The 25,311-nt window shown below is 42.9% G+C and overlaps 1 protein-coding gene across 6 annotated transcripts in view; it reads left to right on the forward strand.

Moving 5' to 3' along the window:
* The first annotated feature begins 63 nt into the window (after positions 1 to 63).
* SFI1 (SFI1 centrin binding protein) overlaps positions 64 to 25,311 on the forward strand; it is a 30,540-nt gene continuing 5,292 nt past the window's right edge. Inside the window, exons 1-28 of one of the 6 annotated variants that reach the window (XM_048322694.1) lie at positions 64 to 190; positions 2,576 to 2,659; positions 5,831 to 5,902; positions 7,557 to 7,664; positions 7,834 to 7,928; positions 9,415 to 9,532; positions 10,148 to 10,250; positions 11,137 to 11,293; positions 12,451 to 12,612; positions 13,016 to 13,086; positions 13,714 to 13,806; positions 14,184 to 14,281; positions 14,569 to 14,650; positions 15,571 to 15,749; positions 15,977 to 16,052; positions 16,822 to 16,917; positions 17,329 to 17,405; positions 18,052 to 18,142; positions 18,637 to 18,733; positions 19,397 to 19,557; positions 19,970 to 20,044; positions 20,340 to 20,414; positions 20,783 to 20,959; positions 21,779 to 21,915; positions 22,846 to 22,941; positions 23,122 to 23,365; positions 24,022 to 24,169; positions 24,950 to 25,073. In XM_048322694.1, the coding sequence (XP_048178651.1) occupies positions 105 to 190; positions 2,576 to 2,659; positions 5,831 to 5,902; positions 7,557 to 7,664; positions 7,834 to 7,928; positions 9,415 to 9,532; positions 10,148 to 10,250; positions 11,137 to 11,293; positions 12,451 to 12,612; positions 13,016 to 13,086; positions 13,714 to 13,806; positions 14,184 to 14,281; positions 14,569 to 14,650; positions 15,571 to 15,749; positions 15,977 to 16,052; positions 16,822 to 16,917; positions 17,329 to 17,405; positions 18,052 to 18,142; positions 18,637 to 18,733; positions 19,397 to 19,557; positions 19,970 to 20,044; positions 20,340 to 20,414; positions 20,783 to 20,959; positions 21,779 to 21,915; positions 22,846 to 22,941; positions 23,122 to 23,365; positions 24,022 to 24,169; positions 24,950 to 25,073 (3,182 nt within the window). In that variant the 5' untranslated portion in view covers positions 64 to 104. Of the gene's footprint in view, positions 447 to 1,617; positions 2,660 to 2,695; positions 4,776 to 5,830; positions 5,903 to 7,556; positions 7,665 to 7,833; positions 7,929 to 9,414; positions 9,533 to 10,147; positions 10,251 to 11,136; positions 11,294 to 12,450; positions 12,613 to 13,015; positions 13,087 to 13,713; positions 13,807 to 14,183; positions 14,282 to 14,568; positions 14,651 to 15,570; positions 15,750 to 15,976; positions 16,053 to 16,821; positions 16,918 to 17,328; positions 17,406 to 18,051; positions 18,143 to 18,636; positions 18,734 to 19,396; positions 19,558 to 19,969; positions 20,045 to 20,339; positions 20,415 to 20,782; positions 20,960 to 21,778; positions 21,916 to 22,845; positions 22,942 to 23,121; positions 23,366 to 24,021; positions 24,170 to 24,949; positions 25,074 to 25,311 lie in introns of those variants that run through there. The other 5 variants (XM_048322695.1, XM_048322696.1, XM_048322699.1 and 2 more) reach the window with 5 other exon arrangements.

The following is a 25,311-nucleotide window of genomic DNA, read 5'->3' on the forward strand; positions in this document are numbered from 1 at the left end:
CCGCTCCGCACCCATTTAACGCCCCGCGCGCAGGCGCGTCGGGCGCGCGTGCCGGGGGCTCGCCCGCCTGGCGCCTGACCGGGAATAGGCGGTGGGAGGCAGTGATGGCGGTGGGGTCGTGCTGCCGCCGTGTGTCTCTGCCGCCGGCTGCCCGCGGAACCGGCGTCTCACCTTGCGAGCGGTGCGATGGGTGAGGAGAGGCGCTGAACTCGGCGAGGGCCTTCAGGCAGTCTGGGCGGGCAGCCCTGCGGGGGAGGCGGCCGCTGGCGGGATGCGGTGCGCGCCATGTGCGGGGCGGCGGCGGGATCGGCCCGTCCATGTCCCGGGACTGTCCTTGTGTCCCCGTCCCCGTCTCGCCTCACGGGAGGCGCGGGGTGAGAGAAGGTCGGGAAGCGGCGGGGCGATCGCGGCCCCTCGGCGGCGATGGCGGGCTGACAGCGCGCTCGGTGAGCGCTCCCGCTCTCCCCGCGCGTTCGCCATGGTCACTGGAGGGCTCGGGGGGGCTCCCCGAGAGCGCCTTTCCCGTCCCGCCGTGTGCGGCCCGGCTCCCGCGGGTGTGGGGAGCGGTCTGGCTGAGACTGCACCGCTGCCCAGCTCGGGAGTGTGAGCGCAGGGTCCCGGTGTTCTCAACCCATACCGGTCTCCTGTCAAGTCGAAGTCTGGCATTTCCGTGGGACACCAGGACTAGGTTGCTGCAGGAGCGGAGCAGCTTATTCGGAGGCACCGGACAAATCTTTCAGGTTCTGCTGATAAGGAGCAGACATTGTTTTCAGTATCAGTTTTAAGGAATTATCAGTTATCAGTTTTAAGTTTTACTGAGCGCGGTCGCCTGCTACGTTTGCCCACAGCTCTGTCCCCAGCACTTGCATTCATTGTGCCGCAGGATCCGAGCGGGGCCACAGGGTTTCCAAACACCTTGAGCAGAGAGGTTTGTGTAGGAGCAACGAATTTCCTGTAAGATCTGGTGAATAAAGTGTTCTCTTCCCTGATCTCTAATGAAGTTGATTACCAGCATTAAAAACTGGTTACCTGTGGAATGAGGGAAATATACGAGAAATAAACATTTCTCACCTTTTTCGTGACGAAGTGCTGCATTATTAATGAAACAGCACTGTAAGTATTGCCAAGTCTGTTGAAGCCAACAAGTACTTTGCAAACAAATGCACAGGGAGACACCGTAGCAACCAGTGGTTGCTATGCACCAGCCTCTAGCTGAGTGGTTGTTACGAGATGCTGTAGGCTTTGAGAAGGCCTGAACTATGAGAAGTTGTGCTTCACTGTCGCCTTTGTGTACATCGCTGTTGTGAGCTAAACCAGGGTTTTTTGGCTCCCAAAGGCACACTTGCCATAGGTGCCTGTTAATTGATGCTCACAGCAGAAAAGTCCAGTGGCACAGAAGCGGCAGAACACTGTTTTTTGCCCAAGTGCAGCAACAGCTTCCTGCCACAGCCCGCTCAGCCCGTTTCCCTGCGCGGGCTCGATCTGTGCCCGTAGTCGGTAAATCCTGGTCACACCGGGGCCGCACGGGGGCGCTGTCCGCCCGCCCCGCCGCACGGGGGCGCCACCGCGCCCGCTGAGCGCCTAGGCGGGAGGGGGCGAGCAGCACCCGGCCCTTACGGCGGGGCCGCCTCCGGCGCTGCGGGTGCGTCCCTTCGCTTCTCTCCCCTTTGCGGTCGATCTCTCCGCTGCTGGCCCCGTGTTTCGTGTGCCGGTGCCTCATCCGCAGGTGCCGGGATCTGGGGCGCCCTCAGCGGGGCGGGAGCCGCTGCCGCAGTCCCTCACGGCGGGGTTGTGAAGCAGCGTCGTGTGGGTCTCAAGTGTTTGGCCATAAGCACAAAAAGCTTATTCAGGGTGTAGTTACCTGCTGAAAGGAATTTCGTGCAGTAAAGCTTCAGGAAAATTGTGTAGGGTTTTGGTTTAGTTTGTTTTCGGGGTTTTTTTGGTTGTTGCCTTTTTTTTTTTTCTGTCACACCCTAACCAATGCTTATAGAAAAATCCACTTTGGATCTCACACTTAAGAGGAGATGCCTGGCCATAATTCCAGATGCTTTCACAGAGTTGGACTATTCCTGGGACCTTTGGAAGTCACGGGGTTCTATGCATATAGAAGTTCTTGATGGAGCTAGGTGGAACTCATTGTTTTCTTAATTTTTAAGTGCTTGTGAAGGAGAGGAACTTAGTATTTAAAAAAAAAAAAACAACGGGTGAGAAGGAGTCAGCTGCTGATTGTGTCACCCTTGCTTATTAATTTAAGTAGGGGCATATAACTTGGAGCAGTTACCTTTTAACAGCACCTTCCTAGCACATTTGGTGTGGGCAGAATTGCTGCCTTAGGATTCAAATGGGTATAAATTTATTAGCCTTAGATTAAGCCAGCACAGTGTTGCTCAGGGCAGTGAGGCTGTGAGACACACAGATACTTTCCATATTAAACATCTGGAATTGCATTATGCTGTTTGAGTGCAGGTTGTCTGAGTGGAAGTCATGCCATTTTTATGATAAAGACTGCATTTAGCATAGATCCATGTGATGAATCCATCACAAAGTAACAGGCACCAATTTATGATTTGTCCAGAGTTAATAGACAACATTGCAGAGCAGAGCATGCATTTGTACTGCAGGCTTGGAACTACAGTGAAATGGAGAACTTCAGGAGCAGGTAAGCAGTAATAAGAAGCTACCATGTTAAAGACCTCAGCTGTAATTTATTTTGATTCTATATTTATGACATCTTAAGATTTCCATGGGACAGAAGAAAGTTGAGTTATTCTCACAGAAGGGCTTATTGATCTCTATGGAACTTTGTTAACCAGAAAATGTTCCTCTTAAAAGCAAAGTAAAAAAAAGAGCACCCCGCCCCCAAACTGATCATGAAAGACACCTTCATGTGGGTTTACATTATTATAACATTTAAATATAAAACTGATGTTAGTGAGCTTGAGATATGAGACTGGAACGTAAGATACTTGGACACAGTTGTTGGCCCAACCACAGATTTACTCCATGTTGTTGGTTCTCTTCCCATGCTTTCATTTTCTAACTTGACAGGGGAGAAATGATCCTTCTTTGACTCTTATTTTTCATGGTCACTTGCCATAAATTTTGGGGGACATAGGCTGTCATCGTTAAATATGTCCAGCACATAACAATGTTTCAAATAGAGAAATAATCCATTTAAAAGTAAATATGTTGGGAAATTATTAAATATTCATACACCTTAGACTTTACTACAAAAATTCTGCATGTTTAACTGAAGTTTGATTTTTTTTTTTTGACTCCTTTTTGTAAGGTTGTCATTGCATATGATCAGACCAGGGTTACCTTTGGAGCAGATGAAATAGTTTTAAAGGGAGTTGGGCCTAATAGGTGTGTACAATTTGTATTGAAAACTTGCATAAATTTTAAAGTGCCTGAAACTCCTCTTCAAAAGTGCATAGAGTTGCTTTAACTGTACATCTTGATGTGAACAGGATTCTTTTGTCTGCTGGACGGGGCCTACCTCTTTCAGAAAACATTCAGATAATATTTTATAGAGCAAGAATTTCTCACACAAAATATAGGTCTTGTTTTCTTCCATTAACTTTTTTTTTTTTTAACTCTTTGCAGCCTGCTGGAACAAGCCAAAAATACTGTATTTCTTCCCAGTGATTTGTTGTTAATAGTGGTTATTCAGCTGAAATTTTGAAACTTGCATTGTTCAATCACTTTGACATTTTTTTCTGCCTGCAGCCGTGTTTTCACTAGCTCAGTTCAGGAGATTATTAGGGTGGGATTTCAGATTATCCCCTTCTGTTGCCTCTTCTGGAACTCAAGAATGTGTTTGTGGTCAAATGTGCAAAGTTTCAGAGTGGCGGCAGCATTTGTTTTGGGAAAGAAGCTTCAATAGAACTGGTTCAGCAAGTTTTATCTGCATATGAGTTTTTTTAATTCTTGTTTTCAGAAAATTACTGAGAAAAAATACTTAGAATTCATAAAAACACCCTTGTTATTTTTCAAATTAGAACTACACATGAAAATAAGCTGTGTGATGGAAAAATATGTCTAATTTTGGTTTTTAATGACAAATATGTAAAAACAACCAGAGATTTTCAGGGTTTTTTTTTAAAGGAAAAACACAGTTAAAATATGAACAAAACTAGGAAAGAGTTCCTTGTAAAAGAGCATTTTATGTTAAAATGGAAAATTCTCACTTCAGTTCACTAGTGCGTAAGAGAATTTGTCAGCAGTAGACAGAATACCGTGATATGTTTGAGACTAAAAGGCAGAAAACCACAGTCAGATCTTCTCTGTCAAGACACCCTGTGTGTACACACATAAATGCATTTGAGTGCTTTTTCATTTCAACATTAGAGGAGAAAAGGTTTGTCTCTGACATGATTGCACTGAAATGTATCTTCCTGGTTGTGTTGGGGAAAGTTTAAAATTCCAGATACTGCAGAACACCTGATAAAGAAACAATAAATGTTTTAGCATTTTGTAGCTGTCATGTTCTGTATGGGATTAGATACCTTTGTTACAGACCAAGGTATTGAAATAGTGCCACTTCTTTGCAGATAATACAATTTTCTACAAAATATTTCTCTTTTCCTTTTAAGTTCAAAATCCCTGATGATGCATGAAATCCAACAACCACCTGAGCATCATGTTCATGCAGCTGGGCGATCTGTTGCTCCCCAGTCTGCAACACATGAATTTCAGGACAGAGGTCATGATAAGCCAGGTCAAGTTTGGTATACCCAGATTCAAAGAAGAATGTTAAAAAAATTCCAAAGCAGGTGATAAGTACAAAACATATTTTTCATAAAATGGAGCAGGGGATCAGATGTAAAAATGTCTGGGTTTAGTACTACCAGTGCAGGTTACAGCAGAAGTTTTAGCTCATGGCCATGGTAGACAGTTCTGAAGATGCTTTGTGGTAACTTGAGGACGAGGACTGACAGTCAGATTTCACATATTTTTTATTTTCAAAGACAAATTTAAAAATGGCTATTTAACAATATTCTTTAATACACTGCCAGGTGTAATGATTTCTTCTTGCCCTCTAATTTTTTTTGTTGTTGTTGTTTCTTTTGTTTGTTGAAAGAAACTTGAGAAAGGTGGGATGTAATTGTTTAGAGATTAAAAAGCTATCATTTGTTGAGCAGCTGGAGCTGATGGAGCAGCTCAGAGCTGCTGGAAGAGGGGAGGCCCCCCCTTTCTGGCTGTATGCTTTAACTAATTACCCTGTGAAGCTTTTGGTGCTTATTGGGGTCCTCCGTGTGCCAATTAACTATGAAGTGCATTGGGAAAAAAGGGGAGAAGGGTGATAGTGTCACAGTAAAACTTTAATGAGCTGAGCTGGTGTTAAGAGAACCTTGTGGAGGTATGGAACTGCTGAGGGGAGTTGGGAAGAAGGAAGATCTGCTGGCTTCAGACAGGACCAGACATTAGATTGTCTCAAGTGTTCTGGACTCAGCCAGTCTACTTGAGGGAAACAGTGATGTTACCATATTGAAATCTCAGAAAGGGCCCCCAGTCAGCCAGCACCCTGCTCAGTAGTGTCACTGGGTGTAAGAGGGATGCTTAGAATGCATTTTGGCTACCCAGCATTCCTAAAGAAGTACATCTCAATTCAAGTTTTGCAGTAATGCTTGGGCCTCTTTATACTTTATGAATTGCTCTGTTTCAGGTACTAATTTCAGGGTCTAAATACTTCATATATGCATTGATCTCTGAAAACCAGACCCTTACTTTTATTACTGAAACTAGAATAAAAGTTCCTATTTTCATGGCTGCCTGGGAATTTGCAGAGGAGGAGTACAAAGGCAACTAACATTTCCTTATATTCCAGATATCTAGCAAGGAAATTCTTCTGTCTGTGGGCAAAAAAGACATTTGCACAAGTTCTCCCTTCCAAAGCCAGGTACATAAAATTTCAGAACTTGGGGTGGTGGGGTTTTTTTTGGTTTTTTTTTTTTTTTTTTTTTTTTTTGGTTTTTTTGTTTGGTTGGTTTGTTTGTTTTTGTGTTTTTTTCTTTTTAATGGCTTAATGGTAAACCATTGGGCTAAGAGAGTACTGGCTGGCAAAAAAATACTTGGATGTATTTTGAGATCACTTGAAGGTTTTCTTTGGGTACCTTTCTTGCTCATGCTTTTTTGTTTTTAATAATCGTGGTTAAACTTTTATTAACCAAATTCATAGGAATTGTGTTTTGATAAAATTGAACAGTATGTGCATATAAACGATGGGATGTGATTGGGATACCTGCTTTAAATTTAACTATTTCCCAAAGTTAAGATGGCAGAGATTTCACAGAATATTCTGAGTTCGAAGGGATCCACAAGGATCATTGAGTCTAACTCTTAATATGAAATTCAGTTAATATTACTATTTGCACTGTTGTTCTTAATGTATATCTGTATATGTTTGGTATCTGTCTGACTTGGAAATACCTGTGGCAGATAATTCATTTCTGCTGTCAGTATTCTGTGAGCTACTGAAAACCCATGCTTTGTACTCATTTCTTGTTTTGCATTAATTTGCCTGTTCATTCTTGCTTGACCACACCCTTGGGAACTGAAGCAGTTCCCAGTGGGAAGACTTGCACTTGGAATAAGATCAGATCCTTAGTCATTCAGTTTCATTTTTCTGTATCAAATATATTCTGTTTCTGACTTAGTTAGTAAATGGAAGTTGTCCTGTGAACCTCACCACTCCTCTTGTCCTATCTACTGAATTGTCACTACTTTGGCTGTCTACAAATTCAGCACAATGATTAATTTATTTTTTAGGGAAAGGGATTTTATAAAGACCAGCAAGGAGCATAAGCAATAATGAATTGCCTTTCTAGATTTAAAAGTACCCGGTTCTCCATAGCTTTAATTTGCAATACCTGTTAATGCATGTGCAATACTGTTAACGCACCAAGTCCAAAAAAATAACATATAGCTCATTTCTTTCTTCTTTTTTTTTTCTTTTCTGCATGAGTGCTTGGAATGACTTAGCAGTGTGGCTTGCGGTAGGTGGCTGTGAATTGCAGCTTGTGAGAGGATTGATGTGTTTCACTGAGAGACCTCTAGGTATTCTGGGCCTAATTCTGCTATTACTACATGATGGAAACATCAAAGCATTATAAAATCTGATGTAGCTTTTGTATTTATTTATATATATAAAATATTTTGTGTTAAAATAGCAAAGAACAAAATCAGAAAGGAAAATACATGTGTTGTTATCATTTGTTCTAGTTGTTAGAATAAAACACAGAACTGAGGATAAAAGATGTGAATAGGTCTAAAGTCAACTGGCACTCTGATGTTTGACAAGTTAACAACAGCTGTCTTTCATTCCTTGTCTTTATGTGAAGCATTTACAGTCAGTAAAATGATTGCTTCTTGCAATACTTCACAGAGTCTTGGAATAAAGTGTCACAGTAGGGTAATGGTTTTAAATGCAATTAGATGTTAGGTTAATCAGGCAAGCCTGGAGAAGAGGTGGTGTAATCTTCATTAAAACTGATTCGTGGTCGCTCTGAAAGCCTGTATGATGTCTCCCATGTCCATATCTTTCAACTGTTTAGATGCTTTTATGATCAGAAGATTCTTCAAAAAACTTTTGGGGAGTGGAGGGAGCAGTGGACAGTTTGTAGAGAAAGGAAGTTCAGCCTCAGAGCAGACAACCATTACAGGTTAGTAAAATGACTTCCCGTTGGGGTGTGTCTGAGAAATTTTGCTTAGGTTCTGAAGAAGTTTTTAATACCAGTGAGCAAGTTACATCCATGGTATGTCTAGGCCAAGAGCAATGTTTTCATTGCTTATTTAAATATTTTACTGAATGTCACTTCTTTCATTTTTCAGGCATTTGCTCCTTAAATTGATATTCAAGGCTTGGAGAGCCTATGTATGCCAGCAGCAAGGAAAGAGGAGCAAGTATTATATTGCAGAGTCTCATGGTAAGTGAAGTGATGGTAATTACCAGTATTTGGGGACATACTGAGATGGGAGTTTCCATGGGAAATACTTACCAGAATCTGTGTCTCTTGTGCCTGTTTGCACCCTGAGCTCCCCCACCCCATGGCAGTGCAGTGCTTGCAGGACCAGATGGCAGGAGGGTTCTGTTATAGGGGTATAGCTATATAGTTGTTTAGGGATGCCAGTGAATAAGCTTAAGGGCCTCTCCATCTGCTCTGGATTGCACTATTTGTTTTTGAGGTGGTGGTTTGATTTTTTGTTTGGTTAGTTTTTGGTTGTTTTTTTTTTAACTTAGTATGTTTTTGAGTAGATGTTTTTTGATAGAATGTGTTCTTGGAATTCTCTATCAACTGTTGCTATAGACATTAGATAGTAATTCCATGTGGTTTTAACTGCACTTATTTAAGGTCTATTGACTGTTCCTTCCGGCATGTGTCTTGCAATTGAAAGAAGCCTAAACTTTTGTAGTGCCCTTTGTCTTAATGTGTAGGTTGTTTGCTCTGCAAGGGATTTGACTTGGAGCCGTCTATACTGGTAGCAACTTTCTTGCTGAAGGGAGGTTTACCCTTGTTTAAAGATAATAGTGTGGCTTTGTTCTATGCTGATTTGCAGAGAAAGTTAACCGGTCTCTTTGCACATGAACTGTAGCCTCAGAATGTCGTAGAGACTGACACCTTTGGACACAAACTGACAGGCTATCCAGACTTCCTTTCTTACTGAGTGAGGCCAGAGTATTTACAGCAGAAGCTGTGTGTTACTTAGTCAAAGATAGAAAAAGGTGACCTGTTTCAAGGTTAATACTTGATTCACAAGGAAATCCTGGAAAAAAAAGTTGGGGTTTTTTATGTGTAAATGTGAAGTGGCGTAGAATCAATGATGTTTTTTTCTAAAAACTTTGCTTCACTGATGTCAGTTCTGACAAGCCAGCTTGCTGTGAGGAGAAAGTGTGGCGCACTGCATAAAGTGGTAAACTGGAATTTGTGACACCACTTCTGTTTTTAGCTGCCTGACCAGCCTGCTAAATAAACTTGACTTGTTTCTGGTTAATTTTCTCTGCTTGTAGTAGAGAATAACTCTTGAAAAGCAACTGATGAACCTGCTGAACTTTTTTTTTTAAACCAAACCAAAGAAAATCCTCTAATTCTAACCCAGTACGGTCATTACACTGAATATTGTTGTTCTGCAGTTATTTCCCCTGTAAGCACTGAAGACAAAGTGATTATCGGCCATTGTCCAATAATTCATGCTGCTCTGAACAAGTGGCATGGATGGTGCTGTCAGCAATTCTGAGACTTCTCACTGCGACACCCTCGACCAGGGGGGAGGGTCGCTGTCATTTCAGGGTTTCCCACAAGATGTCCCTGCAGGCTGAGGGCACAGGAGTCGGGGGCGATCTGCAATGGAGTGGTTAAGATGTGCCAGATTCCCATGTGAACTTAAGATGCTGCCATTTTTTGTCGTACACAGCAAAGAAGCAAGCTATGCTCAGGACCTGGCAGCACTGGCTGGTTTATGTTGGTGTTCAAAGGACAAAACATGGGATGCAGTCTGTGGCACTGGCATTCAGGGAAAGAAGCTGTTTGCGGTAAGGATGGAATACAAACAGGCAGAGCAGCCCTGATCATAAGGCCATGATCTGTGTTATCTTTTCCTGCAGTGACTTCGTTCAGTGTTTGATTTTTTTTAAGAATTCTTTTGCTTTTTTGGGATGTGTGAGTTCTTCTGGCACACCTATGGACTGTGAATTTGAGACCTTTATATAGCAGCCTGCCAATTCCTAATGGGAGCCTATAGGAGGTTGGAGAGTGACTTTCGCAAAGGCATACAATGAGAGGACAAGGGGGAATGGCTTTAAGCTGAAAGAGGGTAGATTTAGATTAAATACTAAGAAGAAATTCTTTACAGTGAGGGTGGTGAGGCACTGAAACAGGTTACCCAGAGACGTTGTTGATGGTCCATCCGTGGCAGAGTTCAAGGTCAGGTTGGATGGGACTTGGAACAACCTGGGATAGTGGAAGGTGTCTCTTCCCATGGCAGGGGGTTGGAACAAGGTGGTGATTAAGGTCTCTTCCAACCCAAACCAGTCTGTGGTTTTTTGGAAAGATTGTTGTTCATACATTTTTCCAGTGAGATGAAAGTGATTTCTTGCACCAAATTATGGCGCCTGTGTTTGAACTTGTCTGTAACATTGTTTTGGCAGCATTTCATGGGCAGTGTGGAGAAGACAACACTACCAGAAATGCTCTGGACATAAAATGAATATTTTGGCTCTGCAGCATTGGGCCCAGGGCCTGCAATTTCGAGTAAGTCTCAGGAGCTTCAGCTACTGTCATTTCTAATATTCAAGTTGCACACATGTGAAAATGTTGCAGATGAATAAAAATTAGGCCTTGTACTTATTTACTTTGCAGGAGATGAGGAAATGGAATGAAGCTGTGTCAGGGCAAGTTCAGATTGGACATTAGGAAAAGGATCTTCCCTGAGAGGGTGGTCAGTCCCTGGAACAGACTCCCCAGGGAAGTGGTCACGGCACCAAACCTGTCAAGAGTTCAAGGTGCATCAAGTCCAACTTCCTGCTTCTTGCAGGACTACTTAAAGTAAATCAGATGACTAAGAGTGTTGTCCAGATGGTTGATCTTAGCTGAAGTGAAAACAGCATGGGTCTCTTTCTTTCTTTCACTGAAACTGTGGCTTTTTGTCCATTTCATTAAAAAGAAGGGACGATATTTAATTTGACTTGCGCTGTAAGATGTAACACGGCCTGTTTTGGGGCAGTATTCTGCTAAGGAAAGAAACTTGTGACTTGGGAAGTCTTACAGTATCTCGTGATGTGAGTCCCTCTTATATGAAAATACTCTGAAAGAAAGCCTGTTGGCACAAGAAAAGTATTTTATTGGTCTTTCAATGGGAAAAAGTGTGAAAGTATTTAAAAATGTGAAAAACAAGGTTAATTTTTACATGTTTGTCTTTGACCATTTCTATGCTGACATTCCATTGGTGTTTGTTTGGGTTTTGTTGGGTTTTTTCCCCCTCTTATAGGGGGAGTCTCATTGCTCATGGCTTTCACCTTTAGACCTCATACGGAATTTCCTACTGTGTGTGTGTGCTTCCTCTCCTTCTCTTTGTTCTTTTTCCTAATCTTGTTTGTTTTTTACCCTGACTGCCCTTGCTCCTTAATTGTTCCTTCAGGCTTGGTTGCAGTGGCAAGAGCTGTATTTATATACCCAGAGTGACAAGCAGAAGGACACCAGGGCAGTAACTCACCATCAGCGCTGGGAATTGAGGAGATGCATGGGAGCATGGCTGGGATACCTGGACCTCAACAGAGTAAAGAAACGTCAGAATGGTGAGGGAAATGGTGATTTAGGACAGAACAGGGCTCAGCCCCTTTGCTTAGGGCACAGTGATGGTTTTTTCTGTTCTAGGAGACACTGTGATGTCTCTGCCCACCAGGTCATGAGATGCAGCTTGGGCTGTACACTGTGACAGGCCTGGCTAGCTCAGCTCATATGCTGAACTGTCAGGAGGATCACCTGCTTTCCATGTCATTTACAAGAGAATATTTTACAATTCCCTTGATGAAAACTTGCATATTGTCTTATATTTTGTCTTTGTATCTGTGAGATTGATGTATTCAAGACTTTGATCAATGAGTTTGTGGATTTTCTTGGATTTTCTGGATTTTATTCTTCTTTTTGATAATCAGTCAAATCTCAACTCCTATAGGAGGGTAAAGATTATTACACCAGTTCTTTTGTTTCTTCCCTTGAATGGGAATGTGTGGATGCTGAAAGATTGATGCAGAGAAATCTTCCACCTTTCTGCCAGTATCCATGTGAAAGTTTTGATTTCACACGCACGCTTGCTGGGAACAGTGAGAGGTTTTTGTAAACTAATATTTTTATCTCGCAGCTGCAGTGTTGTTATGTTACTGACTGGAGAAATATTTTGAAATGGGTGTTGTGGTTTAACCAATAATTCTAAGAGGTGGATGGTCAAAGGACCAATAACCTTATGCCATTCAAGTGAACCAGGTTATATAAAAGAGTTTGGAAATTAATAAATAATTCCATTCCTTTCCTGGACTGGAGTTACGCTGCTTTTTTCACCGTCCCTGGTACAACAGTGACAGGAATGAGTTCAGATATTTGTATGAATTGCTTTTTGATTGGTGGCAGTGGAAAATAATCTAGCTTGGATATGCAGGAATTAGTAATAGGGGTATGCTGAGATGTAAGCAACCTTGAGTATGTTGAACAAGTAATACAGTGTCCTAACTTCCCTTTCTTCGATCAGTACAGTAGGTTACTGCTTTTAAACTGCCTTTGCGATCAATAGGAAGCGTATGATCTGTAGCTGAGCATTAGTGTGAATTCTTGTAACCATTTTTCAGTGTTAGAGCTCATGCCACTTCGGAACCAGTGGCTCAGATGCCAGGATCTCATCTGACACGAATGAGCCTAGGACAGAACAAGCCATGAGTGATTTGTGTTTGTCTCCTAGAGGTGGCCCAAGAGTTTTGCCGAAGCAGGACGCTCCGGAGGTGCTTCTCTGATTGGCAGCAGTTGTGGGAGTGCAGGAGAAGAATGCATGCTCACCAAAGGGACCTGGAAAAACAAGCAGCAAGGATTGCCTTATGGAGAGTCTTTGCACACTGGAAGCATTGTATCCAATCTGTGTTTGGTCCCTAGCAAAGACAAGTTAGAAGCATCCCCGCAGGGGAAAGATCCAGTTAATAAGTAGGAATGTTGTGCAGTAGCGCGGGTGACAGCAAACGTTGTCATTAGATAGGTGTATGTAATGCTATACTAACTAATCATTAAACTGTTGTAATTACAGTATATTAGCAGCTAAGAGCCTGCAGAAGATAATTTATGATTGTTATTTTAGAGTGAATCAGAAATACATTGTGATAAGCCAGCAGAATCTAAAAGTTTGACTGTAGTCGAAACTTCTGCAGATAACGGCACTGGAAATTCAAACATTGAAGCAAATTTAGATGGAGATGTAGTGCCCCTGTGTGGGAAAAGGTGGTTTCTGTGTAAAAGATACTTTAACTCAGTGACAGATGTTGTGCTATGTGTGGAAGAGGCTCAGCAATGTGAGCTGGCTGAAAAGCACTACAAGTGTCACCTGTTGGTAAGAGTACTGTTATGTGGTGGGTGGCAGGGGCTGTGGAGGGTCTCTGTAATACTGACCAGTGGTGTGTGGGTGTCAAGTGGGAGATACACCAGGTTTCTAAATTTCAACTATTCTGGAATCTGCCAGTTGAATCCAAGTGGGGAAACTGTGCTGCTGTCCAGAACAGCTATTCTTCCAATTGGGAAGAAGAATTACTTTTTCTTCTCTGCAGTAATGTGTGCATGCTGCTTTTCACATGAGACCAAAGATAGCTTACTGCATGTGTGAGTGGTTGAGTGTTTTGGGGTTTTGTTTAGGTTTTAGGGTTTTTTTAAAGAAATACTAAATCCCTGAAGGCTGTCTGAAAGGTGGGCACAACCAAGCCTCCAGCTTTTTGGAACGGAACTATTTTTGAGGTTGAATCAGTACTGATCATTAAAAGAATACCAATATACTGGTTTGGATCCTGGAGTGAAAACATTAGTGATTATAAGAGCAGGATGATTAGTGATTTGAAGCAGGATGCTCTCATAATTCTATTTACCATGTTCTGCCCCCACTCAAGGGATTCTAGGATTCTAGACCAGTCTAAATTACCTGATTTGGACTACACATGAAAGTTATGTTTATTTCTTGTTGTTACAGGAACTTGGCTTTAAGGGTCTTCGGCAAAATGTCCTGGACACTCATCTTCAGCAAATGAGAACAAATCTGTCGTCCCGTCAGCATCGAGTTACAGTGGGTTTGACTTTGGTTCTTGTGTTAGTTTGTCTTGAGCTGTCCTATTGACTTCCACTGTCACCTACAAAGTAATTACTTTTTTATTACAGCAGTAGCTTTGTACTTAAATACTAATAGCCGCAGAAAATCTCCTGTATGAGTCAACTGGCACTCTTAGATATGTTATTTTAGTTTTTTGTTTCCTGTGTTTATGGTGGATTTTTTCTTTTACCAGAAAAACTTGTTGGAGGTTATGAAGTTTGGTATATGAAGCAGTGCAGGAGGCAACCATTGCCGTATGCAGTTTCAGTAGGACTTTAATAATTTATTTCTTTGCATTCTTCTCCTCACTTGGTATCTTTGAGGGGTTTTGTGTCTTTCTTGTTTTATTTCAGGTGCTGCAGAAGTACTGGAACCATTGGAAGTCCCGTTTGGAAGAGAAGGAGGAAGAACAGCAGCAGGCCTTAACATCAGTGGCTCATGCCCGTTATAGGTATGCAGAGAAATATTAATACAGACTCGTACAAATGTGGAATCTGTGGGCCTTTGATTCTCTTCTAAAGTAGGGTAATACCTTTGGGGGCATGACCTGATGACAATTGCTCTGACTTTTTCTGTGAGTAATGAACAATTTACATTTCCTACTTCTCTGTGGAATGTAAGAGGGAGATTGGTTAAGCCTAGCTCTGAGGCTCATTTAGCCAGTTGAAATTCCTAAAATCAGTATGTTTTCTGAAGGAATTCTCTCCTGTGCTGACATTCCCCCTTTTTGCTTGCCAGGAGGGTGTTGATGAGACAGGTATTTGACACATGGCTGCTGAAGGCCTGCAAGCTGCAAGAATATCGAATGAGAGAGAAGAGGGTAAATGTAACTTTTGTACCTTGCTTAGGAAATAGAGGGGATGATTTCATAGTCACTGTCTGTGAATATGAGTTAGCATGAGATGAACTTGGCTGTTGTAAATTCCCTTTTCCTTGGTGAGGGATCAAGTCTGGGGAAATAGATTACAACCAATATTTACTGATCACCTTTTTTAAGTTAAGCAGTTTGTTAATAATAGAATCAAGTTATTGTTAGAGGATAGTCATTCACATAGTTCATTCACTTATTCCATCACCCTGTAAATGTGTGTGTGCTCTCTCTCTTTTCTCACACACTGTCTCATAGTTACTTTGTTGAAATAATAATAATACTAAAGGGCCAACCCCAGCCTATTTAAGAAGTGCAGGGTTGTACTGACAAATTAGCTGCTTTTAGGTAGGTGTCAATTAAGTTTTTTCCAGGGCCCTTCATTTTCTAAGGGGGATGTGTGTATATATATGTATATAGTCCTGGAGTCTTTACATGTAGCATCCACAGTGGCCTTTTTTATGGTCTGTTACATAACTCCAAGTTGACAGTAGCACATGTGGGTGTCCTTGTGCAGATATGGCTCACCCTTGGTGGTGTGAGATTATCGGTTCTTGTAAATTCAACAGGACTGGTTTCTGAAACTTACTGGTTCTTAGGAGTCCTTCACGTTATTTTATCAATTTGTGTTTTTCCTCTCTTTGGCCTGCTGGTTTTTGTTAACAGCTCCTCCGTCCATATGTACACAGCTGCCTGCAGAGCACATCACATAACTTCACAGCAAAGGGGCTTTGATGGCATGTCCATTGCTGTTCAACCTCAGAAAAAACAAACATTGGACAGTTCTGTGCATGTCATCTTTAAGGAGTTGTTTTCTGTTGTTTGTAGCTGGCCTGTGCTGTGCATTCATTGCCGTCTTCCGTCCATTTCAGGCTGTCCTTCATTTCGAAAGGCAGCTCTTGCACTGTTTCTGGTGCTGCTGGCGTAGGAGAACAACTGCACGTTTGGAGGAGCAGGAGGGCTTGGTTCGTGCAAGAGATCACTACAGTAACCAGCTGCTGCTAAAGGCCTTCAGTTTGTGGAAGCAAAAGACTCAGGCGAGAGAAACAGAGTAAGAATTTTTTTCAAACAATGATTTGGATTGGCCCTGTGGCAGCTTACTTTGGACAAAGAGCATTTAATTCACAATGGTGCTCACGCCTTTTTTGTGTGTGGAATCTACTAAGTTGTCTTCCAGTAAATGAATTACTAAAAATAACAAATGCACACTCAAGTCTGTGCTAGAAGTGTTCAGTAACATGGATTGCATTGTAGGCCAAATAATTATTTTTCTCATAGGAGGCTCAAGGAGACAGAAGCTTTAAAATTTCACTGTTCAAAGTGTCTGCAGCAGACTTGGAACAAGTGGAGAGAGGTGAGAGAGTTAACAGATGGGGAAGACTGTGAATTCTTTCTGTTATGTTTGAATTCCTTGTACCCATATGGCTAGAAGTTAACTTGTTTATTTTAAACACTAGTCATTCCTAAGTTCTCCTCCCTTTTCAGGTGGATAAAACCAGTTCACTGTGGGTGGAACAGGAACTGTGTAGGGAGGACAGGGAATTGTTTTTGTTTGTGCATCTAGATATGCTGAGAATGGGAATATAGTTTAGATGTACCTGGGAACGTAACCAGAGTTAGTGTGATGAAATTGTCCCTAGCCAGTACTGGGTGTGTCCTTCTCAAAACTTGAGTTAAGTTAGAAGTTTGCAGCCAGGCCTTCGTGTATGGTTTGTATTTGTGTACAGGTTGTAGCAAACACTGTCACAGAGTACTTTCATGCTAGGCCTTTTCCTTACCATGATATGAGGTACTAGATGTACCTTGCATCATGTCTTGAGAATCTGTGAGAAATTTTATAGTTGGAGCTGCTAGGTTGGTGCAGACCTGTTAACTTAAATGGATTGCATTAGTCTTCAAGAGAATTCCTACAAAGGGCAGGGAAAAAAGCACCTCACCTAGGCCTTTTGGGGAAATAGCAGAGTGCAGCACCAGTTTGAGTGAAAACCTGTTACAGCAAGGTGAAGGATTGATGTTTCTCCAGAGACTGGGAATGGTCCTTTTCCCTCCTGTCTCTGCCATTACCTGTTTTCCGTCCTTCATGGGTACGTATCTTTTGGGTTTCTTCCACTTCCCTCTTATAGTATGTGGGACATCAGCGTGAGAAATGGAGGAAGTTGGTGCAAGCAGACCTGCACTATCAACACACATTACTGGGCAAGACTTTGGCGTCTTGGAAGGTAGGATGGAACAGCCTTTCCTTTGGGGCACTTGTCTGCATGTGCTGTAGTGTTTCAGTGAGAGCTGAAGAGCTGCCACACTGCTTCGCTCGAGGCACATACACACCGCGTTTGCAGGGTAGAATGGAGGCTTGTGTATGTAGGGCTGTCTGAGCTCTAGCATTACTTTTTGGAGCAGAATAACCAAGGTAATCTTGTAGCACTGATGAATGGTATAATCATAGCTAGCATTAACTGTTGTGTAATGATTGCTTGTCACAGAGAAGCAGCATTTGCTTTCAGTAGCTGTATTTTTTCCCCCTGTACTCTACTGCCAGTGCTACGTATGAGCTGCTACTAAGAGTTCCTAGATGTTGCCTCTCCTCACAGGTGTTGAGGTAAATTTACCTCTCAGTACTATTTCTTTTTCAGATTTACCAAGAAAATGTACAGTGTATTCTGTATCAAGTAACTGAGAAGGAGAAACAGCACACTCGACTGCTGCTGCGGTGAGCCTTTTCCTAGGCAGCATGAGAGGAGGGACTGCACTGCAGTCAAATTAATTACTTTCTTTCACTGCCACCTTTGTAACTTTTTGAATGTTCAGTGCTGGGAGTTGACTCTGCCATGCATTGCTGTTTCTTTGCATGCAGGTCATCTAGTTAAAAGAAAACAATGTCTTCCTGTTTGCTATCTGTTTTGCTTGAATATTTTTTAAATCTCTGTTTAGTCCTGTGAGAGTCAACAGACAGCAAACTGCATCATTCCCTATTTGTTATGGTATTAAAGCAGCCTGGACGATGCAGAGGCTTCTCTTGCATTACAGTGAGGAGAGTGATTAAAGATACTACCACATGGCGTTGGTTGTAGTTACTTTACTTTAATTACCTTATTTGTTTTAATGCTATACAGCTTGAGTCACTTGCAGAGCCTGATTGGCTCAGCTGAAGCTGCTGTATTACAGAGTGTGTTGTGTTTTGCCCTGCCTTATCTTCAGTAGAGACCTGAAGGGGCAGAAGTTGATTTGCATGACTGAGTTTATAGATGCAGCTGGTTTTGGTTCCTCTGTGAGTAGGAAAGTGCCAAATGAACAAGTGAGAATCATTCTTAATGGGTTTGTTTGTTTTTAAATTTTGTATGTATTTTTGCCTTCAGACAGGTGCTGTGTACCTGGAGAGAAAATGCCCTTGCTCTTATACATGAATCTAAGGCAGATGAGCACTACAGGAGAGCAATCCTGTCAAAGGTAGGATCTGTACAGCAGGTGCCAAGGTCTCAGTACAGGTGCTGATTCAGGCAGGGGTCAGGTAATACAATTAGAAGGACCAAAAACTTAATCTAAGAGCCACTACTAAGAGAGATCTGCAAAGTGGGAGTCTCATCTTGTTTTTACAGGTGTCTCTGAAACTTGTCTCTGTAAGCTCATGGCTTTTTCTCTTCCTCCTTCTTCTCATTTCTTAGAAGGAAGGGAAGACCAGTAGTATGATACAGCATAGTAGTATTGGTGAGGTGGGGCAGGGAGGGGATGGATGCAAGAGATGAACACCTTGAAAAATGCCAAGGGGACCCTCTGAAATACAGAAGTATTTAATTTGTAGGAAATTCTTACTGTCCTGCTGAGCCTTATATGAAAAATGAGGTGGAAGTGGTTATGTTACCGTCGATGGGGGGAGTGCATTGTGTCCCCTTCCATTGCAGTGCCAGTCTGTGTCCCATCTCCTGTTCACATTGTATCTTCAGGTGCTGCTGCAGTGGAGAGACACTGCCTGGCTAGGAGCGTGTCACCGCCATCTGAAGGTGACAGCTGTGGTGGAGGCCAGAAAACATTTGGATATAGGTGAGCTGATGTAGATGTTGAACTCTCAAAAGACCTTGTTGCCTGTGTATGAGCCAAGGGCAGTCTGTTGTGTCATCTGTACAGATGAAGTGACTGGATGGTCTGTTGGCTTACAAAGGATGTCCCCAGAGAATGGAGAGTGAGTTGGGACTCCAGTGATCTGCTGAATGCTGCTTGTGTTACTTCTGCTTCTCTGTTTGTTCCTTGTACTATATAAGGAATGCTAACGCTTCCTTCTTCAAAGGAATTTTCCATTACTAATTTTGAGAACCTCGGACATCTCTTTTGAGGGCAGTGCAAGTAGTCTTACCAATTACTGCTTTAGTCATTCTCTAATAATTCATACTGAAAGACCCTCAAACTCTGCAAGCATTTTCATGGCACCATGGTACATTCTTGACATGAGGACTCTGAAGCACAGAGGGCATATGATTTCCTAAAGGTTACAAAGAATGTCAGTGGCAACAGGGAAGACTTGCAAGTCACAGGTCCCCGTCTGTTACATGCAGTGTTTCACAATTGTCCTATACTGAATACTCTCAGTGCTGAGTGTTGTCCAAGTTAAGTGTTGCTGAAACAGTCTGGAAGAGTAGCTGATCACTTGATACTCTGAGATTAATAGTCTCCTTTTGGTACATGGGTTAATTTATCTTCCCCTAACAGTGTATTTACAGACCCTGTTTCTTCACTGGAAGGAATTAACAAGGGAGTCTCTGATGCTGAAGGCTCACCACCATAGGGCAGCACAGCACCACCAGCAGCACTTGCTCCAGAAGTACCTGGTGAAATGGAAAAATTATCATCAGAAATGCCTTGGGAAAAAGGTGAGAATGATCAGCAACCTCCTCAGCCTGTGGGAAGTTACGGGTGTGGAGGAACACGCTGTGTTCCCTGGTGAAGGGAATGGCAGTCTTGGCTGAGAAGGAGCATGACAGTTTTGTGTAGTGAGGGGGAAGGAGCATGGCTGTGTCTTGCCTGAAGAAACGGATAGAAGTAACAGAGTTAACCAGACAACCCGAGCTTGCCAGGATGGGACCATATACTGCGAATGAAATCCTTGCTGGGCTTATAGATACCTGCAAATGGGGTTACATTGTAGGGCACTTGGGTATTGGGGGTGGCCTCAACAGAGCAAAGGGAGGGTGATAAAAGCTGTTGGGTAGCTGTTCTAATAGCATTTGGCTCAGATAAATGGGGTTTGTCTGCAAGTGACTCAATCTTTTGGTTGCCTTTCAGCTGCTGCAGAGAAGGGGAGATGAACTAATGACTCATAGACTTTGCTCTGCTTCCTTCTCTTGCTGGAAAGCTCGGGTAAGGAATTTTCCCCTGAGTAGATACCTGGCTCCTTGCTAGTCATTCTCCCTTCTCCTTCACGTTCCATTTATACAAGGACCAAGAAAACTTTGTTTAAACATTTTCAGGATTTTTTGGTTCAGCTAGCACAAGGGACACCTTGCCATAGACTGGGTGAACTGAGTAGGTTTTTCTGCTCTGGGTCTACCATCACTTCCTCCTTGCTTGATGCTTTGGCTGGTGTTGGGTATTTGGCTGGTGTTGGGTATGTCAACTCCTAACCTGGTTGCTGTGCATTTTTTTCCCCTAATAGCTGTTGCAGCAGCAATGGGAAAAGCAGAAGACAGTGCAAGCACTGTGGCACTGGTCCCTTTCAGTGCAGAGGAAGGTAAGGGGGTGTGCAGGGCAGGGGCAGGCAAGTGAGTTTGCAGATGTACAGATCATGTGCAGATTTGAGTGCAGTCAGCAGAGTGCACACTGAATGTCTGTTTCCTTTCCTCTTTGGGATGCTGTATGTTATTTTGGGATGCTGGAAAACTCCCTAAAATTTCTTAACTGATTAGAAAATGCACACGTTTCCCCATCTGGCCTCAGCTGATATAAATCTCTGTCCCTCTGTCATTGTGGCAGTGCCCTGCTGTTGATGTAGCTCTGCCTATTCCTATCCATTGTAAGGGAGAGTTGCTGTCTGCAGGGGGAGTCCCTGGCCTGGAACCTGTCTATATAATGCTTGCAGCTCTCATTGTTCTGTTTTAGGCATTTGATGCTTGGCTCGGGTTTGCAAAAGGGCAGCAGGAGAAGAAAGATGGCATTGAAAATGTCACAGGAGTTCACCACACAACTCCTTTGAGAGAAGATGCAACCCGTGCCTTGAGAAACACTGCTGGCATCAAACAGCTTCAGGGTCAGCTCCACACCCGGCACCAGCTGGAGGTGAAAGAGTGATTGCTCAGATACATATCCAGAACTGGGCTGCTCTGGTCTCTGCTCTGTGTGTGGGGTGTGTGTTTGTGTGTATGTGCATGTATGTATCTTGGAGCTCCACATCCCAGCTGTTTTTAGATCCTACATACACTTCTATCTCTGGTTCAAGGCATTTCATTCAGCTGAGACTAGAGCACTTCAGACTCATTGGGAACCTTTCTTAATGAAACTATTTCAAAACTGGCCAATTCCTGCCGTAGACAATATTCGTGATTGAAACCTTTGCATGTGGGTCAGATCTCTAAATTTTGTGCTAGAATGAAGCATTAGAGTCTACATCTGATCCTGTCTTAGCTTTAGCAGTGCTTATACCTTCATATGTGGGCTTGTGTCACTTCTGCCTTTGAGTATCAACCCAGCCCTGTGCGTGAAAAGGATGCCTGTATTGACTGCTCTCTTCCTGCTTCTGGGCAGCGTTCCCAGCTCTTTTCCGTGTTTTCAAGATACCAGTTGTTCCATTTGCTAATGTGCAGCTTGCCTTGGTGCAGAAGTACCCAGTTAATTTTCCTCACCCAAAATGTTACTACAGTGGACCTCTTGATTCAGTTTAGAGAGCTGGTATGGCTGTGAGGGCATCAGAAATCTCGGTTCCTTCTCCCTGGGTGATACGATACTTCCTGCTCTCAGCCATCAGATGCTCATCAGATTCTTTGTGTTGGCAGGCAGCCTACAGTCTTCACCAGTCAGTGTATTGTTGTGCCATGCTGTAGAAACAGAAGGCTCTCTCCCAGAAATTAAATAAGCCTTTTTCTTTTTTTGCCACCTCAGAAGAAGCAAGTGACATTGAAAAGGCCTGATGTTAGTCCTGAGACAAGAGGACATTCATCAGAGGAAGAGCCATGGCCTTCAAAATGCAGACATCTACCACTTCACCCTGCTGATTGGGGCTCAGTTCTCTGTGGCCTGTGAGTGTAAATTTCCAGTCCCTCCCCTGTTTCTCTGGCATATATGTAACTTTGCATGTATGTAATCTATCTACATGTGTCTCATTTTTGTGTATCTAAGTTCTCTCATTGGTGACTTAGTTCCATGCATTCTCCTTAACTGACTCTGCATCATGTGGCTGGTGGTACAGAGTTACACAAAAGCTGCTGTGTAATGCAAGCATCAGCCCACACATAGTGAAGGTATTTATGACTGTACTTGCCAGTGACAGGTAGAACCAGCTCAGCTTATAGACCTTCCACTTTGTGTTTCTCAAGGTACAATTGAATTTGTGGAGCACTGGCCATTTGTCATAGGAACAGTTATATAGAGAAATGTTTGAAAGATACCTTTGATGGGACTTTGGTCATCAGGAGAGCTTATCTTGCCCAAGTGACCTAGTGTCACTGAAGCTCTTGTTTTTTTCACTGTAGTCATCTGATGAAATGATAAACATCAAGATCCTGGTGTACAGAAGCTGAACTTTATTCTTGCTTCTTTCTTTTCCCTGGGGAAGCTATTCCTTAAAAAAATACCTATTGCTCATGGGGCAGTTGCAAGGAAGAATTGTCTATGAAGCTTCTCAGTGCAGGACAGGAACCCTACAGGGAAATAAGATGGTAACTTCACATTACTTCAAGCAAGTTTATGCTGCCAAAAGAAGAGTTTCTGCTCTGTTCAGTTATGTCACTTCTACCACTCTTCGTGTTGGCACAACCATAGTGAACTAGATTCTCACATTGATACACACTGAAATGTAATCTTTAAGAATCATTATTGCATGCAAGGAGAATGTTGCAGAGAAGGGATGAATGATGAAACAGTACTGTTTCTTTAGCTGCAATGCCAGCTTACGCCAATTTACAACACTCATAAGTCTGGGGCATTCTTTGTTCTGTTGTACTTTTCAGAAATGCTATTCAACAAGCCAGGTTACCACCATGGAAGCCTGAGTTTCCTCTGGAGTCTCTAGAAAGCAAGGGACTGCTGGGACCTCCTTTTACTAGGTAGAAAATCACTTATAAAAGTAAAGGAAAGAGGGTGATTTAGAGTGGGCATAGTAGAGCAGCTAATTGGAGAGCTGTATGCAAGGGAATGACAAGAGTCTCCCCTTTTTTTGCACTGACTGCAAAGGACAAGACCAACAGGTTGCAATGTATAGTGACCTTATCCTTCTTCCTGTACAGGTCAGAGGTACCCTTTCAACAAACATGTGTGAATAAATGTTCTGCACAGACTGGGAACTTAATGCTGACACCTCACATGGAAGAAAGTACCTGTAAATGTCTATCTCATCCCCATCCCTCTCTCACTTGTGCTGCTCTCCCCTCTCTCCCCCTGTGGACACAGGACATGCACTGTGCTGGGCAGGGGCCAGAGCTATGGTCTCCTGCATCTTTCATGTCCCAAATGAAAGCTGGCTCAGAAAAGGTGAGTGTATTGCTGAAGGAACAATTAGTGTGTGTATTGGGCTGCTGTCAGCAGGCCTTTTGCTTATTGCTGTTTTGTGGTTCTTCTGAACTGCCCACCTGGATATTGAGCTGTTTTTTACTTGTTCTAGCTGTCGTCTTTAAAGCTGACCAAGTGAACTGCCTTTGAATGCCCAAGAACTGTTTACCTCTAGTCTGAACCAATCCACATGTGTGTTGTACTGTATTTCATGCCTTTTTCCTGGTGGTCTTCCTAGCCAGATCTTTTCTTAGCAAGTGATGTGAGGGTGCTGCCTCTTCAGAGTTCAGAGCAGTTACAGTTTGCTGTCCAGATTGCAGGGATTTAAGAGAAACTAAATTTAGGAGCAGTGGGTATGTCTGAGAGCCTCAAAAAAATGAAATTCACTTAACCTGCAAGTAGGTGCTTCATTTTCAACTCCTTTTTCCACACAGAATGGGAAGTTTTAGAAATATCTCCATGCTGGAAATCAAAGAGCCCATCTTTTAAGCTCGCTTCTTCTGTGGGATTTTATGAGAGGGGCTCAGCACCTACAGGAGTTGTCTGAGTGGGAGTAGTCGGTCAGGCACATGCTACTTGTAGGGCTTACTGAAGAAAAACCCTTTGAGGAAAAACTTGATATCATTCTGGCCTTCTAGAGAGGAGGTCAGCCTGTGAATGGTCACAAAGGAGCCCATTCCCAAGACTCTCAACAGAATTCTGTGGAGAAGAAGTTGCAACCAAATTTGCAGCCACATTTGCTGTCACCTGAAAACTTGGTGGGAAAAGGGAGTCACCAGACTGCAGGTAGGTCCTCAGATCTGAACTGTAGCAGTTGCTCATCCTCCTCTCTAATCTGTATGAGACTGCAAGTCACTGCCACAAAAATGTGTGGGAGACAGGGCAATCTTGTGTGCCAGCATCAGGAGGTAAAGGATATCAGTATTCCTTTCTGGGATGGTAAATGCAGTTATATGGATTCTGCTGAGTCTGGGGGCTAAAGCCCTCCTCTAGGTATTGAAGGATGGGAACTGCTTGGGGCCAGCTTCTTTCAGCAAGAATGTGCTCAGGTGCTGGGGTGTTCTTATGTACAACAGAACTTAGTTCAGGAGGGAAGAGTTCACCCAGTAAGGCTCTCTGAGATTTCCCTGTACTTACAGTATAGCTGTAAGGGGGACAGATGGTGTCTAAGCACCTCTCACTGTGGTGTTTTAATGACATCAGAGCAAGAAATGTGTTTTGCAGGACTAGACTGTACTTAATTACTTCTAGACTAAATGTAAAAGATTAAATCCTGAACAGGCCAAAACAGTATCTGTAGTACTAAAACCATCCACCGAAGCATTTCTTATCTTTTGTGTGTTCAGAGTCTTCAGAGCTTGTACTGCTGTCAGAATTCCTGCCCTCTCACTGTACCTGATCCTTTAGGGTCAACAGGTACATGTCACAGGGAAACAAAACATGTGAAAAAGACTTGGGAGGGTTCAATTTTTCCTGTCATTAAAAATAATTTCTTTTCCTTCTTATCAAAGAAAGAGTTGATGTCTGTTCTACCTCCATTGCTTGTGCCTTGTATTTTCCCTTCAGCTGAAGGGGAAAAGAGGGAGCACAGTTCCAGAGAAGAAATGGTGTTGCAGAGAAAGGTGGAAGTTGAACTCCGACATATCCAGCAGCAGATGCAGTACTACTACAGCAGGAAGCAAGAACTCAAGTATGTTGCAATGCCCCTTTAGCCAGCCTTTCTTCGTGTTGTCAACTGTTGTGCTTTTTCTGTGTATCTGCTCTGAAAATAATTGGTCTTTTCACAGTAGAACTGTGAATGAAACAGAAAAGTTCCAGAGATTTTTATTTTCTCCTTTCGAGTTCACTTCAGGTGAAAGAGAGTAGGTGCATAACTACTTCTGTAGTCAGCCAAGTGGTTTAATTATACCTTTGGCAGCTCTTGGAGA

The sequence above is a fragment of the Corvus hawaiiensis genome, chromosome 18 (genome assembly GCF_020740725.1).
Source record: "Corvus hawaiiensis isolate bCorHaw1 chromosome 18, bCorHaw1.pri.cur, whole genome shotgun sequence".
NCBI lineage: Eukaryota > Metazoa > Chordata > Aves > Passeriformes > Corvidae > Corvus > Corvus hawaiiensis.